The sequence below is a fragment of the Varanus komodoensis genome, unplaced genomic scaffold, assembly GCF_004798865.1.
Source record: "Varanus komodoensis strain SLA01 unplaced genomic scaffold, ASM479886v1 scaffold50, whole genome shotgun sequence".
NCBI classification, from domain to species: domain Eukaryota; kingdom Metazoa; phylum Chordata; class Lepidosauria; order Squamata; family Varanidae; genus Varanus; species Varanus komodoensis.
Genome location: NW_025336088.1, coordinates 3,126,420 through 3,146,101, shown reverse-complemented (window position 1 = coordinate 3,146,101; position 19,682 = coordinate 3,126,420). Strand labels below are relative to the sequence as shown.

Here is a 19,682-nt window from a genome sequence, read left to right as displayed (position 1 = left end):
AGTCTTCCGCCGTGCTGGCTGCAGGAATGGATCCACACACTTCAGCCCGAGCTCGGGCCAGAGTCAGGATTCTGTCGGACGCCGTCCTCCGAGGGCCGGGCTTCCCCTTTCCCCGTCGCCACTTCCTCCTCTGCAGGTGCTTTCCGGCCGGCCTGAGTGGCTGACGGAATTCACCAGGTCATGGCATGGAGAGCTTGTCCTCAGTGGCGTCTCCACCTGTACGTCTCCCCGTCCATGCTTTTCTCTTCGCTCACCTGCCTGGATTTCAGGCTCCGGACCAGCACTTGGCCTGAGAGACTCCTGGCTTGTATGAGAGGTCGCTTTGTGACCCGCGAGGACCGGCAGCTCTGTGAGGGTGCAGGGAGCTGGAGGGAGCCGGCCTGCTCGCATTTTGACACGGCGGGCCTGATCCCCACTGGGCCAGCTGGGGGATGCCAGGCCCAAGCCAGGATGACCAAATAGCCATGGTTACAACTGATTGGTGCCCAGGGCATTTGCCGGAAAACTTACGTGGCTTGAAGCCTGCTTCTATGTGCAAACATTTGCACTGCTGAACGGTTCAATTTCGGGCTTACTTGATATCTTTACTGTGGTTTTCAGCTTCCATGTTTCACTCCATCTATTTAGCCCTATGACTTCCATTGTTGTGAGCCATCTCAATAGCTTCTAGGGGAGCAGAAACACAAGGGACAGAGAGTCATGGAAAAATAAAAGTCTCCTCCTCTTCCACCTAAGCTCAGCGAAGGGCAGGCTGATGCCTGAATGTACAAACTCGGCAACAGGTTCTCAAATGTACACCATCCATAGAGTCCAGCTCCACCCCGCCCCCCCCAGTTCACAGAAGGAGCAATTTCCATGTCAGGAGTGGGATTTTATAGTGAACCTGCACTCCTGTAAGAAGGATCATGACAGCTACTGAAGCAAAACTTAGGAGGGACCAGTGTGACTTTCATGCATGGCCACAGCCAGCTTGTGCTTGAAAAAATGGAAAGACTACTAAAAGGCCACAGACAGCAGCCTTGCTCTTCCAAACATGCCTAGGAGGCCCCGTACATTTCTTTTGCTATATCATTTCCTTTTTTAAAAAAATTGACAGTCCTTTACAATAACAAAAACAGGCAATCATCTTGCAGCATGTGCATTTTCTATACAGTAATGATTTACCTCTCCATTCCAAGTGCATTCCAGGAATTTATACTCATCTATATATATTTGTGTGTTTGTGTGTATGTAGACTTACTAAAAACAGACCAATATACTATGAGTTTATCCAGCATATCCATCGCAATATTTGATTCCATATCCAAGGTTGATAAGGGGTGCCAAAGTTTAGTGAAATTATCCATTTTCATTTCCCCTCTCAGGATTCCAGTCCATCTAGTCAATCTCTCCATCAGTGCAATTACCCATAGTCTTCCTACACATCTTTTGTTGTCAATTGCAGCACCCCAAAACACCACAAAAGTGATTGGCCAGAGGAAGGCCCCGAAACTACTTGGCCTGAGGAAGGCCACATAGTAAAAACACCACAGTTATTCTGTCCCAGAATGGAGGGCAGGTGAGAACAAAATGAACTTGTTGTAACACACAGCTAACACGCTAGCCTGACCTCTAATACAATTAGCAAAGGGGCAGTGGATAGTGTTTCTAGCCGCCATGAATGTTGCAAATGTGCAGGGAGTAAGAACATGGCCAGCCTGTGTGAATCTTGACCAGCTAAGAAGTAGACATGGGAAATGTCCATCCTTCACAGAAGGACTCTTTCTCCAGCAAGGGAGGGGTGCATAAATTGATGTATCGATGTATTAGATGTGTATTAGGTGACCTAATTGGTTACATTGGGTATAAAATGCATGTACTATGGTGCAACTATTGAGATGCTGCTTTGGGTTGAATGTCCTCTTTTTTCTCCCTTTATTCTATAGTGCACTAGAATAAAGCTGGTTTTGTCTCTAAGTCTCGTCTCAGACTCCTTTTGGCTCGGGTCGGGGGTCCACCTGGGTTTGCCCTAGCTGTTGACCGGCTGCGTTCGGTAACATTGCCAACAAACAAACAATAATAAGGGTGAAATAAATTAGAATTAATTGAAATAAAAATTAAATTTCTAAATGATTAGAAATAAATCAGTCTTTCTTTTATTGTATCACAAATAGAATAATTTATTCTTCCTCGCAGTCTTCCGGCGTGCTGGCTGCAGCAATGGATTCGCACACTTCAGCCAGACCTCTGGCCAGAGTCAAGATTCTGCTGGACGCTGTCTTCACAGGGCTGGGCTTCCCCTTTCCCCGTTGCCCCTGCCTTCTCTGCAGGTGCTTTCTGTCTGACCAGTGGGGCTGAGGGAATTTCCCAGGGCATCTTATTGAGAGCTTGTCCTCTGTGGTGTCTCCTCCTGTGCGTCTCCCCTTCCACACTTTTCTCTTCGCTCACCTGATCAGTGCTTGTCATGATTCTGAATTCCAGCCCTCACCGGAGCTGAGCTCACCTGTGGATGCAATGCCTGGTAATTGTTGCCAAGTGCTGATCTCGAGCCTGAAATCCGGGAAGGGTAGCTGAGTGTGTCATGGTGGGGGGCGCTCGGGGGCCTGAAGCACCCCAACTTACTCTTGAGGGGGCCCTTGGTCAGGACATAGGCTCTACAGTTTGTGGTACATTGATTTTTATTTATTTCCACACACCCTAGATGTTCTGTAACCTATTTTTACCCCCCCCCCCCCGTGTGTGTTTAGGGATGTTAGTTGGCTAGGTAAGCAGCTGCAGCTATGCTTGAATATCTGAAAGAGTCGGATAATGAATGACACAAAAACTTACCTGAGAGACCGTTTATTTTCCATAACTGGTTGTCTCCTGCAGTGGGAGAATAGGAAATTTATAGAATAGTAGCGTTGGAAGGGGCCATGAAGGCCATCGGGTCCAACCCCCTGCTGTTGCAGGACGGCAGTTTACACCGTCCCACTCAGATGGCTGTCCAGTCACTATCTGAATGTCCCTCGTATGGGAGAGCCCCCAGTGTCAGGTATCTTCCAGGTTTCATTCCCATTGTAGATGGGATGTTGTTGATGCCTGAGAGACCTAGTCAGTGCCCCGCATAAAGGGAGTTTCCACCCTAGAGTAAGCCCCCAGAACTGCCTGCATGGTGTTAGGGTACATTGGCAGATGAGTTGATGTGGAAAGTATTCCCCGAAGAGCCAACCTTTGAAAACCAACACCTCTGTTTGTGCTGTAGCAACGTGTGTGTACGCACACAAGAATCACAGGCAGCCATAGGAAAAGGACATCAGAAACAAAACTGTACACAGGTAGATAGGAATCCAATGCATTTTGAAGAACTCTTTATCAAGGGAGACGTTTGAACAATAAGAAATGCTTGGAACAACATTTCCTGCCACAGCCCTCCTTGCATTTAGGATACACAGGGGTGTCACAACAGGGCTTCATCACTCCCCAAGCAATTGTGAACAAAATCATGAGGTTGCACAACTCAGACACACACTGGAGAGGGTGAAGCATGCCTCCCCACCTATTCCTCTAATTTTGATAAATGAAAATGTCTTTGCCTCTGACTGTTTTAGGATTGTCCTGAACATTATATATGTACTTGCATATAGCCTGAAGTCCCTGATCCTGCCTCATCCTGGGAGCTAAGCAGGGTTAGGCCTGTTTGAAATCTGGATGGGTGGCTTAAATGTTGTGAACCGCCTGGAAAGTTCTGGCTATGGGCAGTAGAGAAATGTCGTTGTTATGATATACTGATAGTCTGGAATTAGCTAATGCCAAAACAAAGCGGAAAGGGACCAGCTCTTCTGGTTGCAGTGAGGAACCCAAAAATATATGAGCAATGCTCAATTAATACACAGAAGCCAGAGGAAATCTGATTTGGACTTCAACACATGTGAAATTGCCTTACCATCAGTCCATCTAGCCTTAGGGCAGGCAAGCTAATTTCAAATGCCCATGGTAATTAATCTGGGAAGCGCAATCTGCCCTCCCCTGGCAGCTTGCTGGGTGGGGAGGGAGGAGGAGGGTGAAAAAAGCAGGGGGAAAGAGAAAAGAAGGTGGCAGAAAGGGACAGAAAAGACATGGACAGCCACACTACTTTTGGCTCTACTCCTGCCCCTTCCCACTGACAGCCAGTAGCCCGACACATGACCCCTGAGCAAACATGGCCCTCGGCAGGAGAAAATGCCCCCATGCCCTGATCTAAATCAATGCATTCTGCTCTAGCTGGCACCGCTTTGGCAGGGTCTTGGGTGGGGAGGTCTCTTCCAACCTATTACCTAAAAAATCCCAACACCACCTTTCCAAGCTGGAGGTGATCCTGGGAATCTTCTACATGGAAAGCATCTGCCCCACTGCTGATTTGTCTCCACCAGTGAACTTCCAGTCGCTGGGGTTGCGGGTAGAGGGAAGCAGGAGCAGAATAAATTGGGCAAGTGATTTATTTGGGCCACTGATGCCCCCTTTTCTTAGCAGGGAGCTTGAGTTTAAAGAAAATAACCAAAATGAGTTAGCGAAACAGCACTAGAACAGGAAGTAACATTAACAGTATGCAAGCTGATTTTCTAGCTAGATACAATGGAAGGTACCATTTCTTGGCTGAGGAAAAAAGGGGCTGCTAGACAAGCTGCAATCAAGCTGGCTTCTGTGCATGGATGAAAAAGATGCCTTGTACATCATCCACCCCGATCTTCAGACTTGGTGGCATGTCGTAGGAGCGGAAGTTGCAGATGTGGTAGCCACACTTGGCAAAGGATTCTTTGATGCCCGCCTTGCTCATGGGAACCACTGACAGCTTGGCCTCTCCAGCCAGGTAGAAGGACTCCTCCAGAGCCCCAATCATGAGGAAATGGCCGCCGGGCTTGAGGAGCGTGGTGACGTTCTGCAGGGCACGATCGAAGCTCGGGCGGTCCGGGCTCACTGCCTCCAGGCAGAAGGCAGAGACTAAGGCATCGGCCGGCTGGCTGAGCAAGAAGCCCAGGGGGCTGGGCTGGTGGACATCGATGGGGAGGACCTTCTTGAGTTTCTTCTTCAGTTTTTGCTCCTTCTCCTTCCATGGCTCCCTGGAGTAGCCAGGAACAAAACAGAGTGAGTCGGGCCTGTAGTTAGCCTCTCCCACAGCTGAAATGCAGAAGCTGCTCTGAAGTTTCCCCAGTCAGGGCTTCCCAGTCAGTGCACTGGATCAGCCCAGATGCTACTCACCTCAAGCTGGGACTGGTCGTGGCAAATCCAGTCACAAATTGTCAGGCAACCCCACAGAAAGAGGCCTCACACCATGCCAGGAAGGGAGAGGAGGCCGGTGGGTAGGGTGCAAGCGGGTCAGGAGTGGAACAGCTGCCCCAAAAGGTCCTGGATTCTCCTTGATTGGGGGACTTGCGGTGGAGGCTGGATGGCCCCTCTCAGGAGTGCAGGAAATCCCCTACGCCTCAGCACCAGCAGGCAGCTGGGCCAGTTGACCCTTGAGACCCTGCTCCAGCAGAGTGGTTCTCTGGGAACAAGATTGCCTACCAGGAGTAGACCTGTCATGAATCGCAAAGGCTGGGAGCTGAACTGGGCAGAAGAGGGGAGTCGGGCTGCCAGGACTGAATGCAGAGGCTATCCCAGCAGCCACTGGAGAACTGCTTCCCCGGGCCAGTGAGGAACCATGGTCCTGCTAAACTATGATGTGGCTGGTGGCTGTGGAGCAGGTTGCTGGGGCAACAGGGGTTGGCCACGGAGGTACGAAAGGTATCCCCCGCCAGCTCCCCTGGGCACAGGTAGTGGTGCCCTTCCCCAGCCTGAGCCCTGCCTTTGTTTCTTACCCTTTGCCTTCAATCCTACAAACGTGCTGAATGTACGGTGTCCAGTTGAAGATGCCGGGATCCTCACCGCGCAGCCAGCCACGAATCTCAGCCCGGTTCACTTCCAGGTAGTCAGTGGCCACGATCTCCTCGAAGTAGTCGCAGGCACTGAGGAGCTGGTAGATGGTGGGGCCTGTGCCAATGTCAATGAGAGTATGGCCATAGATTTCCCCTGCAGGGGGTTCAGAGAGACAAAAGAACCAAGAGGCACTCATAAGAATTCATTTCATGAGGACTAGAACACTTTATTTAAAAATCATAACAGATGCCAGGGAAAGGGACTGTGCCCACCAGGTATCTCTCTATTTTATCTGACACAATCAGAAAGGCCTGGAGCCTTGTTTTTCATCCAGAAGTGGCCTTACCATCAAGCAAAGGGAACCATTATGGGTGGCAACAAAGAGATCTTGCTTCATGAGGTATTGTCTACTGGAAGATTTTCCCCTTGAAATTTAAGGGATCCACACAGAGGAAAGAGATCATATAGGAAAGCATAACAGGAGCTGGAAAAGTGGCACTTGCCAAAATTCTCTTTCAACAAAACAAGGACGAGTGCAAGAGCTCGGTTCTTCACTGAAATGGTTCATTTTGTGCAAGGGTGGCCTTTTCACCTACCAGATATTTGTGGCCAGATATTTGCCCTACCATATGATTCCCACACATTAGCTATGATGGTTAGGGGCTTCTCTACTTGAGGCATTGAACCCATTGCTCTACTGAGTCTTCTGTCTTCTCCACAGGAGAAAGAGTGTGTCTACAACATGTTTTTCCCCCTTCAAGGTTTGTCTTTCCCCGCTTTCTTTAAATTCCATGATCCAACCACATGTTGGCACTGTGGTGCAGCTGCAGTGCAGTGGAATCCCAACAACACACAGGACTTTCATTCTGGTTTGTTCCACATTTGCAATTTAATACCTGCCTTTTCTTGCTTTGGGGGAAAAAGCTGCAAGAATGGCTGGAGAACATGGGAGAGGCCCTGGAGGATGACGGCTTTGTGAAAAGGACTCACAAATATCTGTAAGTGAGGGATCATGAGCACATGTGAATGTCTCATATAGAGAAGCCCCAGATCTGATGGGAGTGATAAGCCAAATTATAAGCCAAGTTATAATCCACAATATGCTCCCCCTGGCAGCATATCAATGGAAAAAATTATATATGGACTCCACCAAGCCAATCAAAGCCTCGGGTAACCCTAAGAAGAGGAAACGCTTGAAAAATTGTACTGCTTTCTGGGTCTTCCACACTAGCTGAGGAGCCAAAGAATGGGGATTTTGCTGCCTGAGGTGGAGAATGAGATGTCTCACAAGCACTCATTCCATCTACAGAAGACAGGTGTGCTTAACCAAAACAACCTAGCTTAGGGCCCGGGAGGGTGTGCGGTGTGCACACAGCTCTGTCCTCCAGCTCCCCACGACCGATTGCTCACTGCTCTGCCCGGCCCCAGCTCATGGCCCGCTCGAAACCCACGGCAAGGCAAAGCGATGGCAGCCCTTGCCATGGGAGCCTCGCCGTGCGCCCACAAGCCCAGCCCTGGCTGGCGTGCGTGGCTGCGCTTGGCCACCTCCCTCCCTCTCTCCCTCCCTGCGTGCTTGCTTGCTTGGCTGCTGTGCCGGGAGAAGGCACCTGGGCAAGGCGGACTGCCCAGGCCAGAGCAGGCATGGTACTGTCTAAGGAGAAAAGGGGTGACTCAGGAGGAATGCCCAGTGGCGCTTCCGGCCAGGGTCCACATTCCCACTCTTCAGAGCCCAAGGAGCCAGGCAGACAAGGGTGTGGCGACTGGTGGGTGGCAAACGATGGCCAGCAGTGGCCGGGCACCACCAAGGTGAGGCAAAGGTCATCAGCTGGATTAGTAATTGGCCACCAAACGCTGCCAAAAAGAAGCAGTCAGTCAAAGAAGCAGTCAGTCTATGGCATTCCTTACAGCAACATGAAAATCAAAATCACTATTGCAAGTACGAGTGGCGTGGCAGAAACAATCTGATTACATGGAGCAAAATGCAAAGGGCAACATAAAGTTTAAATTACCTCTCTGGTCCAGTTACTTTGAGGTACACCAAAAAAGAGGAAATGCATCACCAAAAGAGAGAGCAAAGAGGGCACAGGTGCCTATAGAAATGTTCATGTGTTAATATATTATTGGACATATACATTTAGAATTTTTTTTAAAAAATTAAGTACAGATCTAATACATAAATGTGATTAACTCTTCATGGCAACTCCCCTCCTTACGGATTTGGACTGGACAGTCCTCTGCCCTTCCCAAAGAGGACACCTTCAGATAGACAAGTCCCTTCTGTGAAGAAGGACATCTGGCCACCCTATGCACTCAGATTTAACCAAATTGCAAACTTGCAAAGAAATCGAGTTCTTTTGCCAGGCAGCTTAGCATTCTTGCAAAGAGTACTGCTTTGATTTTAGCATGGTTGCTACTTACCATAAGTTGCATAAACTAAAACCCTCACCTGTCCAATAAGGAGTCTTGTCAACTTTCAACAGCAGAGCAGCAGGGAGAGCAGAGATCTTACAAGCCTTGTCTTGGTCGAGTAGCTCAGGTTTTGCAAAGCTTAAGCAGAAGTTTACAAAGGAGCCGTGTTCCTTTGTAACATGCCTGGTTTAGATTTAGCAAGCTCAGCACTTGGACAGTTTAGCTTTCTTGTCAGGGACAGTCTTAAGGAAAGGTGAAATAACAACAACAACAAGTCCAAAGATTTTTTAAAAAGGGATAAGCAAGTTCAGCTTTCAAAAGCAGGCCTCTCCTGCTTGCAATGGAAAAGGTTACGGGTCTCTGCCTACCTGTGGCAAAGGCATCCGCCAGGCAACGGAGTTTCCAAGGGACCGCATACTCCTCGCTGGTGAAGTTGGCACGAGGCGGCATGTAGTTGTTCTGCAGGTAGGCCCTGGGGTTGAACGCCTGGTAGCTTTCAGCCACGGCCGCCACACCACTGGCACTCATGCTCAGGAGGTGTGCGGTCGCATCCAGCCCCTCACTAGGCAGAGCCTGGCCAAGAGGTTTTATACCCTTGTTTGCTGAAGGCATCAAAACAGGTTAATGGACCCAATGCAATTAGTGCCAAGTACTTTGGGCTGATACCATCAGAGCCTCCCTGTGGGGTATCTATAAATTGGGGCCATTTCTCTAACACTCATCCACGCCCTTCCGTCATGGAGTAATTGAGAAGACCTTTCCCAAGAGCTTGATGGAGGCTCAGCCTGGGAATGCCGGAGGCGAGGGAACAGATTGGTTTATCTTGCACCGGATAGTCGTTTAATAACTCTATTGAATGGACACTTTATTGAGGCCGTTCATCCAGGATAAATGCATTAGTGTCAGGAGCCAGGGAGGGCTGGCAGACATGGAGCAGCAGGCCACACAGTCCTTTGGGAAAAGGTCTTGCTGGACAATATCGCGCAGCTCCTGGAATTAATCCCCGCACAAGAACAGAGCGTTGCGCAGCATCTCTCCCACTTAAGAAGCAGGAACAGCAGCAGATCATCCCCTCTCTCCTCACACCAAATCAGCGTGCACATAATCCAGACAGAGAACATGTTTTCCCCCACTATTATTAGCTTTTAGCACCAGTTATTAACTACTTGGAGCCAGACTACACATTATAGAAGAGGTCCATAATCAGAGCTCCCAACATTTGAAAACAGAATGCTTATTCTGTAAGTTCGCTTATTCCACACTGTTGTTGCTATGTGCCATCAGGTTATCTCTGACTTACGGCAACACTGTAAATGAAAGCCCTCCAAAATGTCCTTTCCGTGACAGCCGGAAGCTGCTGTAAATTCCAGGCCGTGGCTTCCTTACTGGAATCAATCCATCGCAAAGTTGGTCTTCCTCTTCTTTTTCTGCCTGCAACTTTTCCTAGCATAATTGACTTCACCTGCAACTCATGCCTTCTCCTGAGCTGCCCAAATTATGCTAGCTCCAGTTTTGTAATTTTTGCTTGCAGAGAAACTTCAGGACTGATTTGCTCTAGGACCCATTTGTTTGTTTTTCTGCTGGCCCAGAGTATTTGTGAAGCTGTCCTCCAGCGCCATGTCTCAAACACATCCATTTTCCTGCTATCAGCTTTCTTTACAGTTCAGCTTTCACACCCATTTGTAGAGATTAGGAATACAATACGAGCATGGATGATCTTGGCCTTGTCCTTACACTTGATGACCTTTTCTAGTTCCTTAATTACCTTTGTTTTCTTTCTTTATCTTTAAATTAGCAGAACTGATTATGGATCGCTAATGTGATGTATAGTTTGGCACTTAATCACTTGCCATCGGGGTCAAGTATTGGGTTATGGCTAACATACCTCTCATAAACATGTCCATCAGAGTTATCAAAAATGGCAGTCTTGGAAAGGCCTGGAAACACCCACCGATTCAGTGACGTGCTTGTGACTGTGGTGGCCCGCTCCTACAGCCATGGCCGTGAGGACTGCTGGCAGCCAGGTTAGCCTGGGTTTCTTACTGTCTCAAGCTGCATAATTAGGGAAGTTCTGCTGCAAGCTGGTGTACTGGACAGCAACTCCTGTCATTCCCAGGCAAAAGCCATTTTGGCTGAGGATAAAAACTGGAATCAAACTCCTATGAAGGAAAGCAGGTTAGTTTGACTGTCTTAGACGCACCAGGCCCGAAAAAATTGCAATCTTCTCATCCTTAAAGTGGATAGAAGATGTGAGGACAATCACACCCCTGCCCCTACAAACCACAGAAATGCACAGAAGGGTGGGAAGAAAAAGTCTGGATCGGAGTGGAGGAGGGGGCCCTAAGAAACATGTGGCCTGATGTGCACATCTGGAAGCTTGACTGTTTCCTTTGCTCTTTCTGGTAAAGGGAACCCTGCAAAATACCACCCTGTGTTGATTCCTACTCCCTCCTCCTCCTCTTCCTCCTCCTCTATCCCATCTTTCTCTCTCTTTTAAGGAGGATCTTGTAATCCACCTTGGGGTTCCTGTCCCTTGCTTGCTGTTTTTTCCTGAAGTCAAGGAGAGTAATATCACAAAACCTTGTTTGCCACTCCACTGCCAACCAACCAGCAACCTACCAGTTGGCTGAGAGCTACTTTCTGGCCACCTCTGATGTAAGGGGTCTCAGGGTGAGATTCAGCACCACCACCCTCCTTTGGTTCTGGCCAAAGGAGGGAATGGTACAGAGGATCCACCACACAAGAAAGGCCCCTATGGCCTGAATAAGTTGGGTCCCATACCCTGACCCTATCTAGCAGCGTCGCACAACATTACCAGATGTGAGAATCCTTCCCCAGCCTGATGCGCTCCAGATGTGCTGGACTCTAACTCTCAGGAACTCCCACTGGTACAAGGAATGGCTAGGAATGGTGGGAGTTCCAATCCAGTACATCAGGAGGGCTCCAGGTTGGGAAAGGTACAGCATCAGAGACTCTTGAGCCTCTGCATGAAGCATGATTTTGCTTTCACTCTTGCATGCAGAGAGTGCATACATGGTGGGGGGTGGCGGGGGGTGTCCAGGAGGGTGAAATTGTCCCCCAAACCTCCCAAAGTTGTCCACCTCTGACTTTTTCACTCTGGTATACAAATGTTCAGGAATGCAAGGCTGCGCTGATGATCGTTCTGTCCTCATTTGAAGAACTGCTCTGCAAGTCCAAGCAATCTGCATGACTCAGAAAAAGCCAGCCTGCTGCAGAATCTGCAGGTCAGATTCAGAGAAATATGAACTTATCTGGCTCCATTGCAGATTACCGCTACTTCTCTTGTACACATGCACCCTTCAATAATTTTAGTTCTCTGTTATGTAAGCTGGAAGGCTCAGCTTGTTCCAAAGCAATCAAGAAGAGATCAACACAAGTGCCTGGGACATGTCACTCTGCACTCAAGATAAGGGCAGGCATGGAAGTGACCGTCTACAAGCCCGGCCAGCTATTCCCTACCTCTCCTCGCTTTCTAAAAATAAGAGGGAAAAGGCCTGCACCAAAAAGCCTCAGGCCTGTTGGGCCTGGAGGTCAATTCCTAGCTGTGCCCCATGAATGGAAAGCGGTGGGGTGGGGGTTAGCTTGTCCTTTGCCTCAGGCAGCAAAGTCTTGTGGGTTGGCAGTGCTGTTCTGACTTTGCCTCTTTCCCAGCAGGGCTGCAATCCTGCTGTATCAGGTCTGATTAGATCATACCCTCACTCCTGCTGAAGAAATAAGCCCGAATTAGCTACCTGCAGAGGTGGGTGGCTGCCTATTGCATCCCTGTATGAGTAACTGCATTTTCAAGGAGTGACGCAGATTGATGCAGCAGGCGGATTCCTTTCTCTGATTTTCTTGTCAGTCCCATAACTGCGTTTATTTATATACTCAATAGGCAGAGCAGCAAGAATTGCTTCTGTGACCATCACAGGCTTCAAGCAAATGTACTTAACTTTTGCCCAGCAACAGGGAAGACTGTGGATGGTCTCCAGTTTCTCCAACTATTGCTTGTCAGTCCACAACAATTCACTTGGACTTCCATTCTCCTTCCCCTTTTGGACAGCTATGCTGTCAGCCTGTAGAAGCCCAAAATCCTGCCGTGCCCCTGCTGAGCAAGACAAAGTCCCTCTCATCTGCTTGGACTCTCTGCCACCTCTTCAACTTAGCAGGTCCTGTGTGGGTGAAACTTGCTGCCTTTTTTTGGCTCTGAGATGGGGGACACTCATCTCCTTCTGGGGGCCTGGACTGGTGGAGAGCAGAAGGCAGGGAACAGCAGCCTGGGGGAACTGCTTGGAGTCCAAGCAAGGGGCAAAGCCAGGGAGAGGGTTTCGCCAGACACGCAGGTCTGGGTTCCAGGTGGTCTTCCTCGTTCTACAAGGAGACTCTCTTGGAAATGCAGGATATAAATCTACCAAATAAATGTTGGTGTTTTTTAAAAAAATTACCATTTAAGGCCAATTTCCCTAACAAGATGTGAGAAACAAAATTGAGCATTCAGCAGAATGTCAACACTGCTTGTTAGCTTTGGGCTATTGCTTTGTTGCTGCAACAGGGCTCAAGATTCAGCAATGGCCTTCACCTTTCCCTGTTACAGCTCAGGTCCATGGGCCCAACTTGGGCCTCTGTGGTTGCCCAGAGGCCTTTCCCTTGACCACATCACCACACCCGAGACCATTCCGTGGTGTCTCGGCTTGTGCAGCCCCCCCCCCCCCATTCTGAAACGTAGAAATGCCTCTTCTAAGGGCTAATTGCTGGCAGTGGGAGCTTTAATATGCTGCTAGTTTGGCCCTGCCAGGCCTTTGCCACTGCCTGCTTTGGCCGTGGCCCATCCACCAGCAGAATGCCTCCCCAAGAGCTTTTCTGGAGTTGAAGGGGATTGTCTTAGCTGATCTTCCCAGCAGTGCCTTGAGGTGTGGTAGACCCTGAGAGTTGACTTAACGGAGCAAGATCTGAGCCAGGAGTTCATTCTGTTCCATCCCTCCTTCCACTCCGGCATGCTGGACCTGCCAGCCCACCTTCCTTAGCCACTGGGCTCGCCTTGCTTGTTTATGCATCACATCCTGTATTATTGCCGCTCTCTCCTAAGGAGCTCAGGGTGGCGTACATGGCAAGCACTCTAATGTTTCATCCTCTCAACAGCCCTGTGAGGTAGTTTTAGTTGAGCCAGGCTAACTGGCCTTCACAATTGGGCTTCCCACCTCTGGGGGCGTGGGGCTTCCACGTGCCCCCTGTGCCCAAAGCTCCTGCATTCCCATCTCTCACGGGTGGCTCTTTGCCCAATCAGCCTCTCACGTTGCGCTTGTCCTGATCTCCCCTCGCAAGGCCATGCAGGACATTTTCTCCCAGTCAAGCCAAAGTTTTGACATTGCATCTCTCTGGCAGAAAGTGGTGCATTTGGACCTGGCTGTGTGCACGCGCGCGAGCGTGTGAGATTGTGCGAGAGATAGTGGAGGAATCTTGGTTCTGAAACTGGAGCTGGGGAGTGAGTGGGTGGCAAGATCTTCTTTCCATATTATTTCATTCTCCAGACACGTCACACAGCTGCACTGGCTCAGTACAGGCTTCTCCCATCAACAGTTCCCATAATCCTTCCCTCCATCTCTCAGTGCTTTCCTGAATTATTCTCTCTTGCTCATAGTTCCTCTCAGGATACCTGAGTCCATTCCTTCCTCCAGTGCCAGTAAATTTGGACTGAAATATTACCCTATAAATTTTGATGCTATTCTCTGCCTATTCAACGGCTTGTAAAATACTGAAACCAGGATAGCATTTGATGATCAACTTGCAATGCTATATATTCTGACAGTATTTCATTAGAGTGGCTATTTTGCCAAAAGAGAAGAAAAAGTGCACTGAAAGACAAGCCGAAAGGAGCATAAACTGGCATAAAATGTGCATATACTCAGTTGCACGCATCGGCACACACTTAGAAATAAAGACTGTCATTTAAATAGAAAGAAAATACATGGCCATGATTTAGGGGAAGTCAGACCTCTGTGCCTTCTCAGCTGTGCCATTGCTAATTGTGGCCACTTCAGAGCCTCTCTGCCAGTTCTCTGTCATTAAAAAAAAAGAGTGGGAGAGGGCAGCATTCCAAAAGGAGGGCACCTTAAACAGAGGACTGTCTTCTGTAAAGTAGGACACATGGCCACCTTTTACTGGGGATCGGACAGTGATCTTTTTGATCTTGCATTTGCTTCCTGCCAAAACAATCAAGCAATACTGAAGTCTAAACTGGCTAAATGTTGTCATTGCTCAGTGGCAAGAGGGAAATGTATGTATTCTCTGCACTTCATCAGAAATACGCTCTCTTTGCTGTTTTGCATCTTCTCTGATGCTGAGTTAAAGGCACTGAAAAGGGATATATCCCTGGGTGAAGATTTTTTTCTTTATTTGGAACACTTATATGCTGCCCCATTCGCAAAAGCCTCGGGGCGAGGCACCCTGCTTGGTGGGAAAAAAAAGATATTATCATTACTCCAGTGGACCCATATTTGGAATATTAAACAACATTCCTAATTTATAACACCTCCCTGATGTTAAGATGAGTTCAGGTTATCATATGATTGCATCCTTTCAATCTTCCATGATCAATTAATTAAATGACCAGTTGACAGCCACTAATTATTGCCAGGAAAGATGGGGTTGAAAGAGCATAAAAATATTGTAACATCATAGATATGGTTTCCAGTCACACACACGTCCCGGGGAAGTGAGGGAGGAGGGCAGCGGTGTCCAGTATCGGAATGCTCCACAAGTGACTCTGCAGGACCAAAATAGCGCCAGACGCCAACCCCTTGGGAATCAGCACTCAGAAACTATATAAATCACCTGCGGCAGGGATAACAAGCCAGACAGAGCTGAGACTTCAAGAGCTCATCCTCTTCCAAGCAGAAACCCAGACGCAACCATGCACGGCAAGAGCGTGATCCTCCGCAGCTCCGGGACTCTGTCCGCAGCTGAACTGGGTTGCCAAGTGTATGAGAAAGACACAGTGCGGAAGGAATCGTTCACCGCTGACTGGAAAGACCTGTCACTCACCACTCGGCCCGAAGAAGCGTGAGTGTTGGGTTTGGTCAGACGGGGATGGGGATAGGCTCAGTTTACGATGATGAAATTGTTTTCTTTTGCTATGGAAGTTGCTGGTTGGGCCAAGGCTTGAAAGCAAGCCTAGGCAAAGAAAGTCTTGCTTGCTTGATCTAAGAAGTTAAACATTGTCAAGTCATGGAGGATCCAGACACATAAGACACACAAGGATGGTTTGTTTTGTTTTTTTAGCAAAAGAGTAGCTTTTAAGGATACAGGTTGATAGATAAAAGGCATTTACTCAGAATAGCAGCAATAGTGAGGGTCAAGGGAGCAAAGTGAAGGGAGAACCAGCAGAGGATTCATGCGTATTATGGTGAGCCAGTGTGGACTGGTAACAGCTTGTGGCCTTTTAACTAAGGCTCCTTTAAAAATGTGGATTTTCCTCCCTGTGTTCAAATAATTAGGAACATATGAATTGTTTGCCTGTTTGCCCAGCTTGTCTCCAGTCCAGTTTCTTGTCTGCAGCTGGGGCCAGGCAGATCTTTCTGGGAAACTCACAAGCAGGGGGTGATGGGAATTGTGTTGTGGTTTGCCCATCGGACCTGGTACTCTGAGAGAACCTGCCCTGGATCACCGGAGCAGCTTTGCCGGGCCAGATCCAATGTGTGTCTAGTCCAACAACGGCTAGCCAGGTGCCCAAGGGAAGTTCACAGGTAGGATGCGAGACTGTGATTCCTGCTCCAATCACAACTGGCATTTGAGGAGCACTGCCCCTGATCCTGGGAATAGCAAACAGCCATCTTGACCACACTCACGACTGCATCCATATCACTGGCTTCATCAGCTTCCTGCCCTGAGCTGGAAAGGCCAAATTCTGCAGCAGAGGATCAGGGCTCTCAATCGCCCAGGCGGCCTCCACATGCAGAGGCACTTCCCCTCTGCAAATACTTGCTTTCCCGACACACGCAAAGCAGTGGGGAGAGACAGAGGGGCTGCAGCTCACACGCTCATTCCTGCTCTGCCCTCTTCTCAAGAGAGAGCTAAAAATGCCCGAACATTTATAACATTTGTGAGTATGGAATCAGGTAGCGAAAGCTGCTCTTGCGTTGTGAATCCAGCATCATCCAGGTTGCCATGTGAATCAGGACGGGGAGGGACGGGGAGGCTGGAGGTTTCACGCGGGACGGGGGACTTGCTGGGGCAGGGGGGGTGACACTGTGATTCATCCTCTGCCCACTTTCCCACAGCTGGTCACTGTCTGAGGTGGACAAGCAGCGCCGAGAGACCTACCACCAGCAGCAGGAGGCCCGGGTCATCGTGCAGCGGTCACCATGGGGCATCCTCCGCCTGGGTCTGCTGGGCGAGCCCCTGGTCTCCTACCACCTGCCGTACGAGCGGGCCTTGCCCTTGCCCATCTTCACTCCAGCCAAGCTGGCCACCAAGGCTGAGCGGGAGCTCACGCCAACTCCCTCCGAGTCAGTGGAGTCGCTCCCACCCGCAGGCGTGTGTCCCGACAAGACACCTCTGGAGGAGATCACCAAGGAGCTGCCCCTGGTCGTCCAGCCCAGCTGCCCCGACTTCAAGAAAGCTGGCCTGCCCCGCTCGTTGTCCCGCTCCCTGTCCCAGGAGGCCCAGAGGGGCTGAGGCCGGGGGACCGTCCCCAAGCAACGACTTTCCTTGTGGGAGCGGCCTTGGATGCCTTGGGCCTGCGCATCTGTTGCTGCATGAGGACTCTCTAGAGGGGCCCAAACACGTAGAAAAGACTTGGTAGGATCGAACCCATCTTGAGTAACCCGTTGTGGGGGAGGGAGCAAAGACTGTGACTGTATCCATGTGTGCATATAGATAGCTAGTTGCGGGGGTCTTGCGCACGCTCCACCGTGCTTCCCCCTGCACTGTGATTTTTAAAAGGCTGTCTCCCTTGGGGAGGAGGGAGAGCTCAGTGGACGGAAGGAGAAACAGGCAGGAGCGGCATGCTGAAGCCCTAAAATTGCAGCATGTGGAAGGACTTTGAAGAAGAGCTGGCTAAGACTCACGAAGCTGGTGTGGGGCTCCTCCTGAGTTCTAGCTTTGGAAAAGGAAGTTTAGCAGCAAGTGAGAGTATCTGAATGGAGCTGAGGGCGGCCTTCATTCTGCCACGGCAAGGGACTACAAGGAGTGTCAGGATGATGGAGTCGGGTCTAGCGCTGACTTCACGGTCCTGCTCCCCCAACCGCATTCCTCGGCTCTGTGACTTGGGGTATTATGGGACTCCCAGTCATGGGAGAGGGTCCCAGTGGATGAGCATGTGCTGTGTAAAATGGGGACATTTTACTGCACTTGGAGAAAGGGATGATGTCAGGTTGAGTTAAAGGGCTCAGAGAAATGGGAAGGAAGAACTTTCAGCCTGAGTAGAACAGGCACAAGAGGCAGGTGTAGGTTACATCCCATCCCTCACATGGGTGACAACATAGACAGGTAACTGAGAAGATTGCAAAATTCCATTGTGAATATAGACCCCAACTCATTTTCTCTGTTTTATTTTAATGAAAATAAAAAAAGATTTCCCAAAGAGAAATGCTTTATTTTCTTTATTGTATCCTTAAAGATGAATGAAGTAAGGGGCCTCATAGAATGTGAGGTCTTTCAAAACAGAGGAGGCATTTGAAAGGTTCTCCTTATGCTGCAGCACACCTTGTAATGCGATACCTCTCAGCATTTTCAGAAATGCAAATGGAATGACACCTTTCACTTCAGTCCAATTTCTCTTGTCATGGGGGCAGGCAAACTCTTCATCCTTAGTCAGGAAAAGTGAAAAAGGAACAGAGTTTGCAAACATACCACCAGAACATCACCTGGGTTAGGAGGCCATGGGGTGGGGTTAGGGAAGAGTTGTACAAATAAAAGAGTGATCAGGGAAAGGGTTAAGCCAAACCTTTCCTCACCACACTCCTCCATGTAAGATTTCTCCGGCAAGGCTGTTCTTCCTTTAAAACAGAACTCTCCCCCTTCACCACAGCTGAAATGGCTTCCAAAAATAGCCAGCTCTAAACTCTCTCTCATCTCTGCTCCTCCAGAAGCATTGTGAAGGAAGACAAGAAGACAATAGCCCCAGTTCTCCCAGTTTTTTGAAAAGCAAAAAGCACACACACTGACAGAATCACTGTAGAGTTGGACAAGGCCAAGAGGGCCACTGAGTTTAACTCTCTGCTTAGTGCTCACTGCAGGACTCCAAGTTAAACCATCTCTCTCAGATGGCTGCAGCTTCTCAGGAACACCTTTATCTCTGGTTATTATGAGGCATAAAAGTAGCCATAAAAAGTGCTTTAAAATAACCTTTTATCTACATGTGTTTAAGAGAAGATTTTGAAATTGTAGACCCTGAAATCTCTTCCACTCCCCCTAAAACTGATTAACAACACCCCTGTGGTCCATAGCTGAAAACTGGCCTCCATCAAGCGATTAGCTAACACTTGAACTAGTTAATTGGATGATCAAAATGATTTAAAGAGTTTAGTCCTGTTTAAAGCTGGGCCTCCCCAAGGGCATCCGAGATGGATCCAGGGGGACCATGGTTGCATAAACCTAGGACTGACATAATGTTTTAAGTGTGGTGGAAGCAACCCTAACTTTGCCCTGAAGAGAAAGGCCTATGCACTCAGCTGTACGTACCACACTTAAAATGCCAGGTCTGTCTTCAACCTCAGTTCCTCACAGAGCTGCACCTTACTTCCCCGCTTGTCATGCATGCATGCATTCTGTAAGGGCATCACGTCCCAGAAGGACAAGTTGCGTTCAGTGAAGTCAGCTGCCTGGGTGCCCCAGGATTCTTCAGTCCCACTGCAAATATCCACATAATGAGCAGTGAGGAAAATCAGCCTCGTTCCGTACTTTTTGCAGAAGTAGCTAAGGCCTTTGCTCTCCCACTATTTCTGCTCCTTCCTCATTTCCATGCCCTGCCTCTCTCTGAGCCGGGATCACAGAGCTCATATGGTACTAGACTGTACCACTTTAGGCTGCAGAGGGATATTATCCTGTATTCAAATACTCTGTTGGAAGGTTCATTGCTCACAGGTAGAACCACACATTCAGGATAAGGACTAGGAAGAGAATCTGGGTTGGGGGGTTTGTTAACCAGAACGCCCTCAACTAGTATCTTCTCCAAACACAAGCTGAAGTTTTGTGCCAGTTTTCTGCAGTTTTCTGCCATCACTCACTACTGTGCGGTAAACCATCAAACATGAGGTTGGAGTCAACACACTCAGAAATCCATCATTATCCTGAAAGTCCAGGTTCAGTCCTTGGCATGTCCAGCTGGGTTGCAGAATATTTCATGCCACCCGAAATCCTGGACAAACACTGCTAGTCAGCATCAAGCAGCCTTTCCCAGTCTGGGGCCTTCTAGAGGTTTT

General features: G+C 49.0%; 2 protein-coding genes across 2 annotated transcripts; one reads left to right on the top strand and one right to left on the bottom strand.

Moving 5' to 3' along the window:
- Positions 1-4,627: 4,627 nt before the first annotated feature.
- PNMT (phenylethanolamine N-methyltransferase) lies at positions 4,628-8,790 on the bottom strand. The gene is made up of 3 exons (XM_044447109.1): positions 8,631-8,790; positions 5,796-6,006; positions 4,628-5,057 (listed from the first exon to the last, which is right to left on the bottom strand). The coding sequence occupies exons 1-3, from the start codon at positions 8,788-8,790 to the stop codon at positions 4,628-4,630; spliced, it is 801 nt and encodes a 266-aa protein (XP_044303044.1).
- A 6,324-nt stretch (positions 8,791-15,114) lies between these two features.
- LOC123031834 (titin-cap) lies at positions 15,115-17,842 on the top strand. Its single transcript, XM_044447206.1, has 2 exons — positions 15,115-15,321; positions 16,539-17,842. The coding sequence occupies exons 1-2, from the start codon at positions 15,173-15,175 to the stop codon at positions 16,933-16,935; spliced, it is 546 nt and encodes a 181-aa protein (XP_044303141.1). The 5' UTR covers positions 15,115-15,172; the 3' UTR covers positions 16,936-17,842.
- Positions 17,843-19,682: the final 1,840 nt, after the last annotated feature.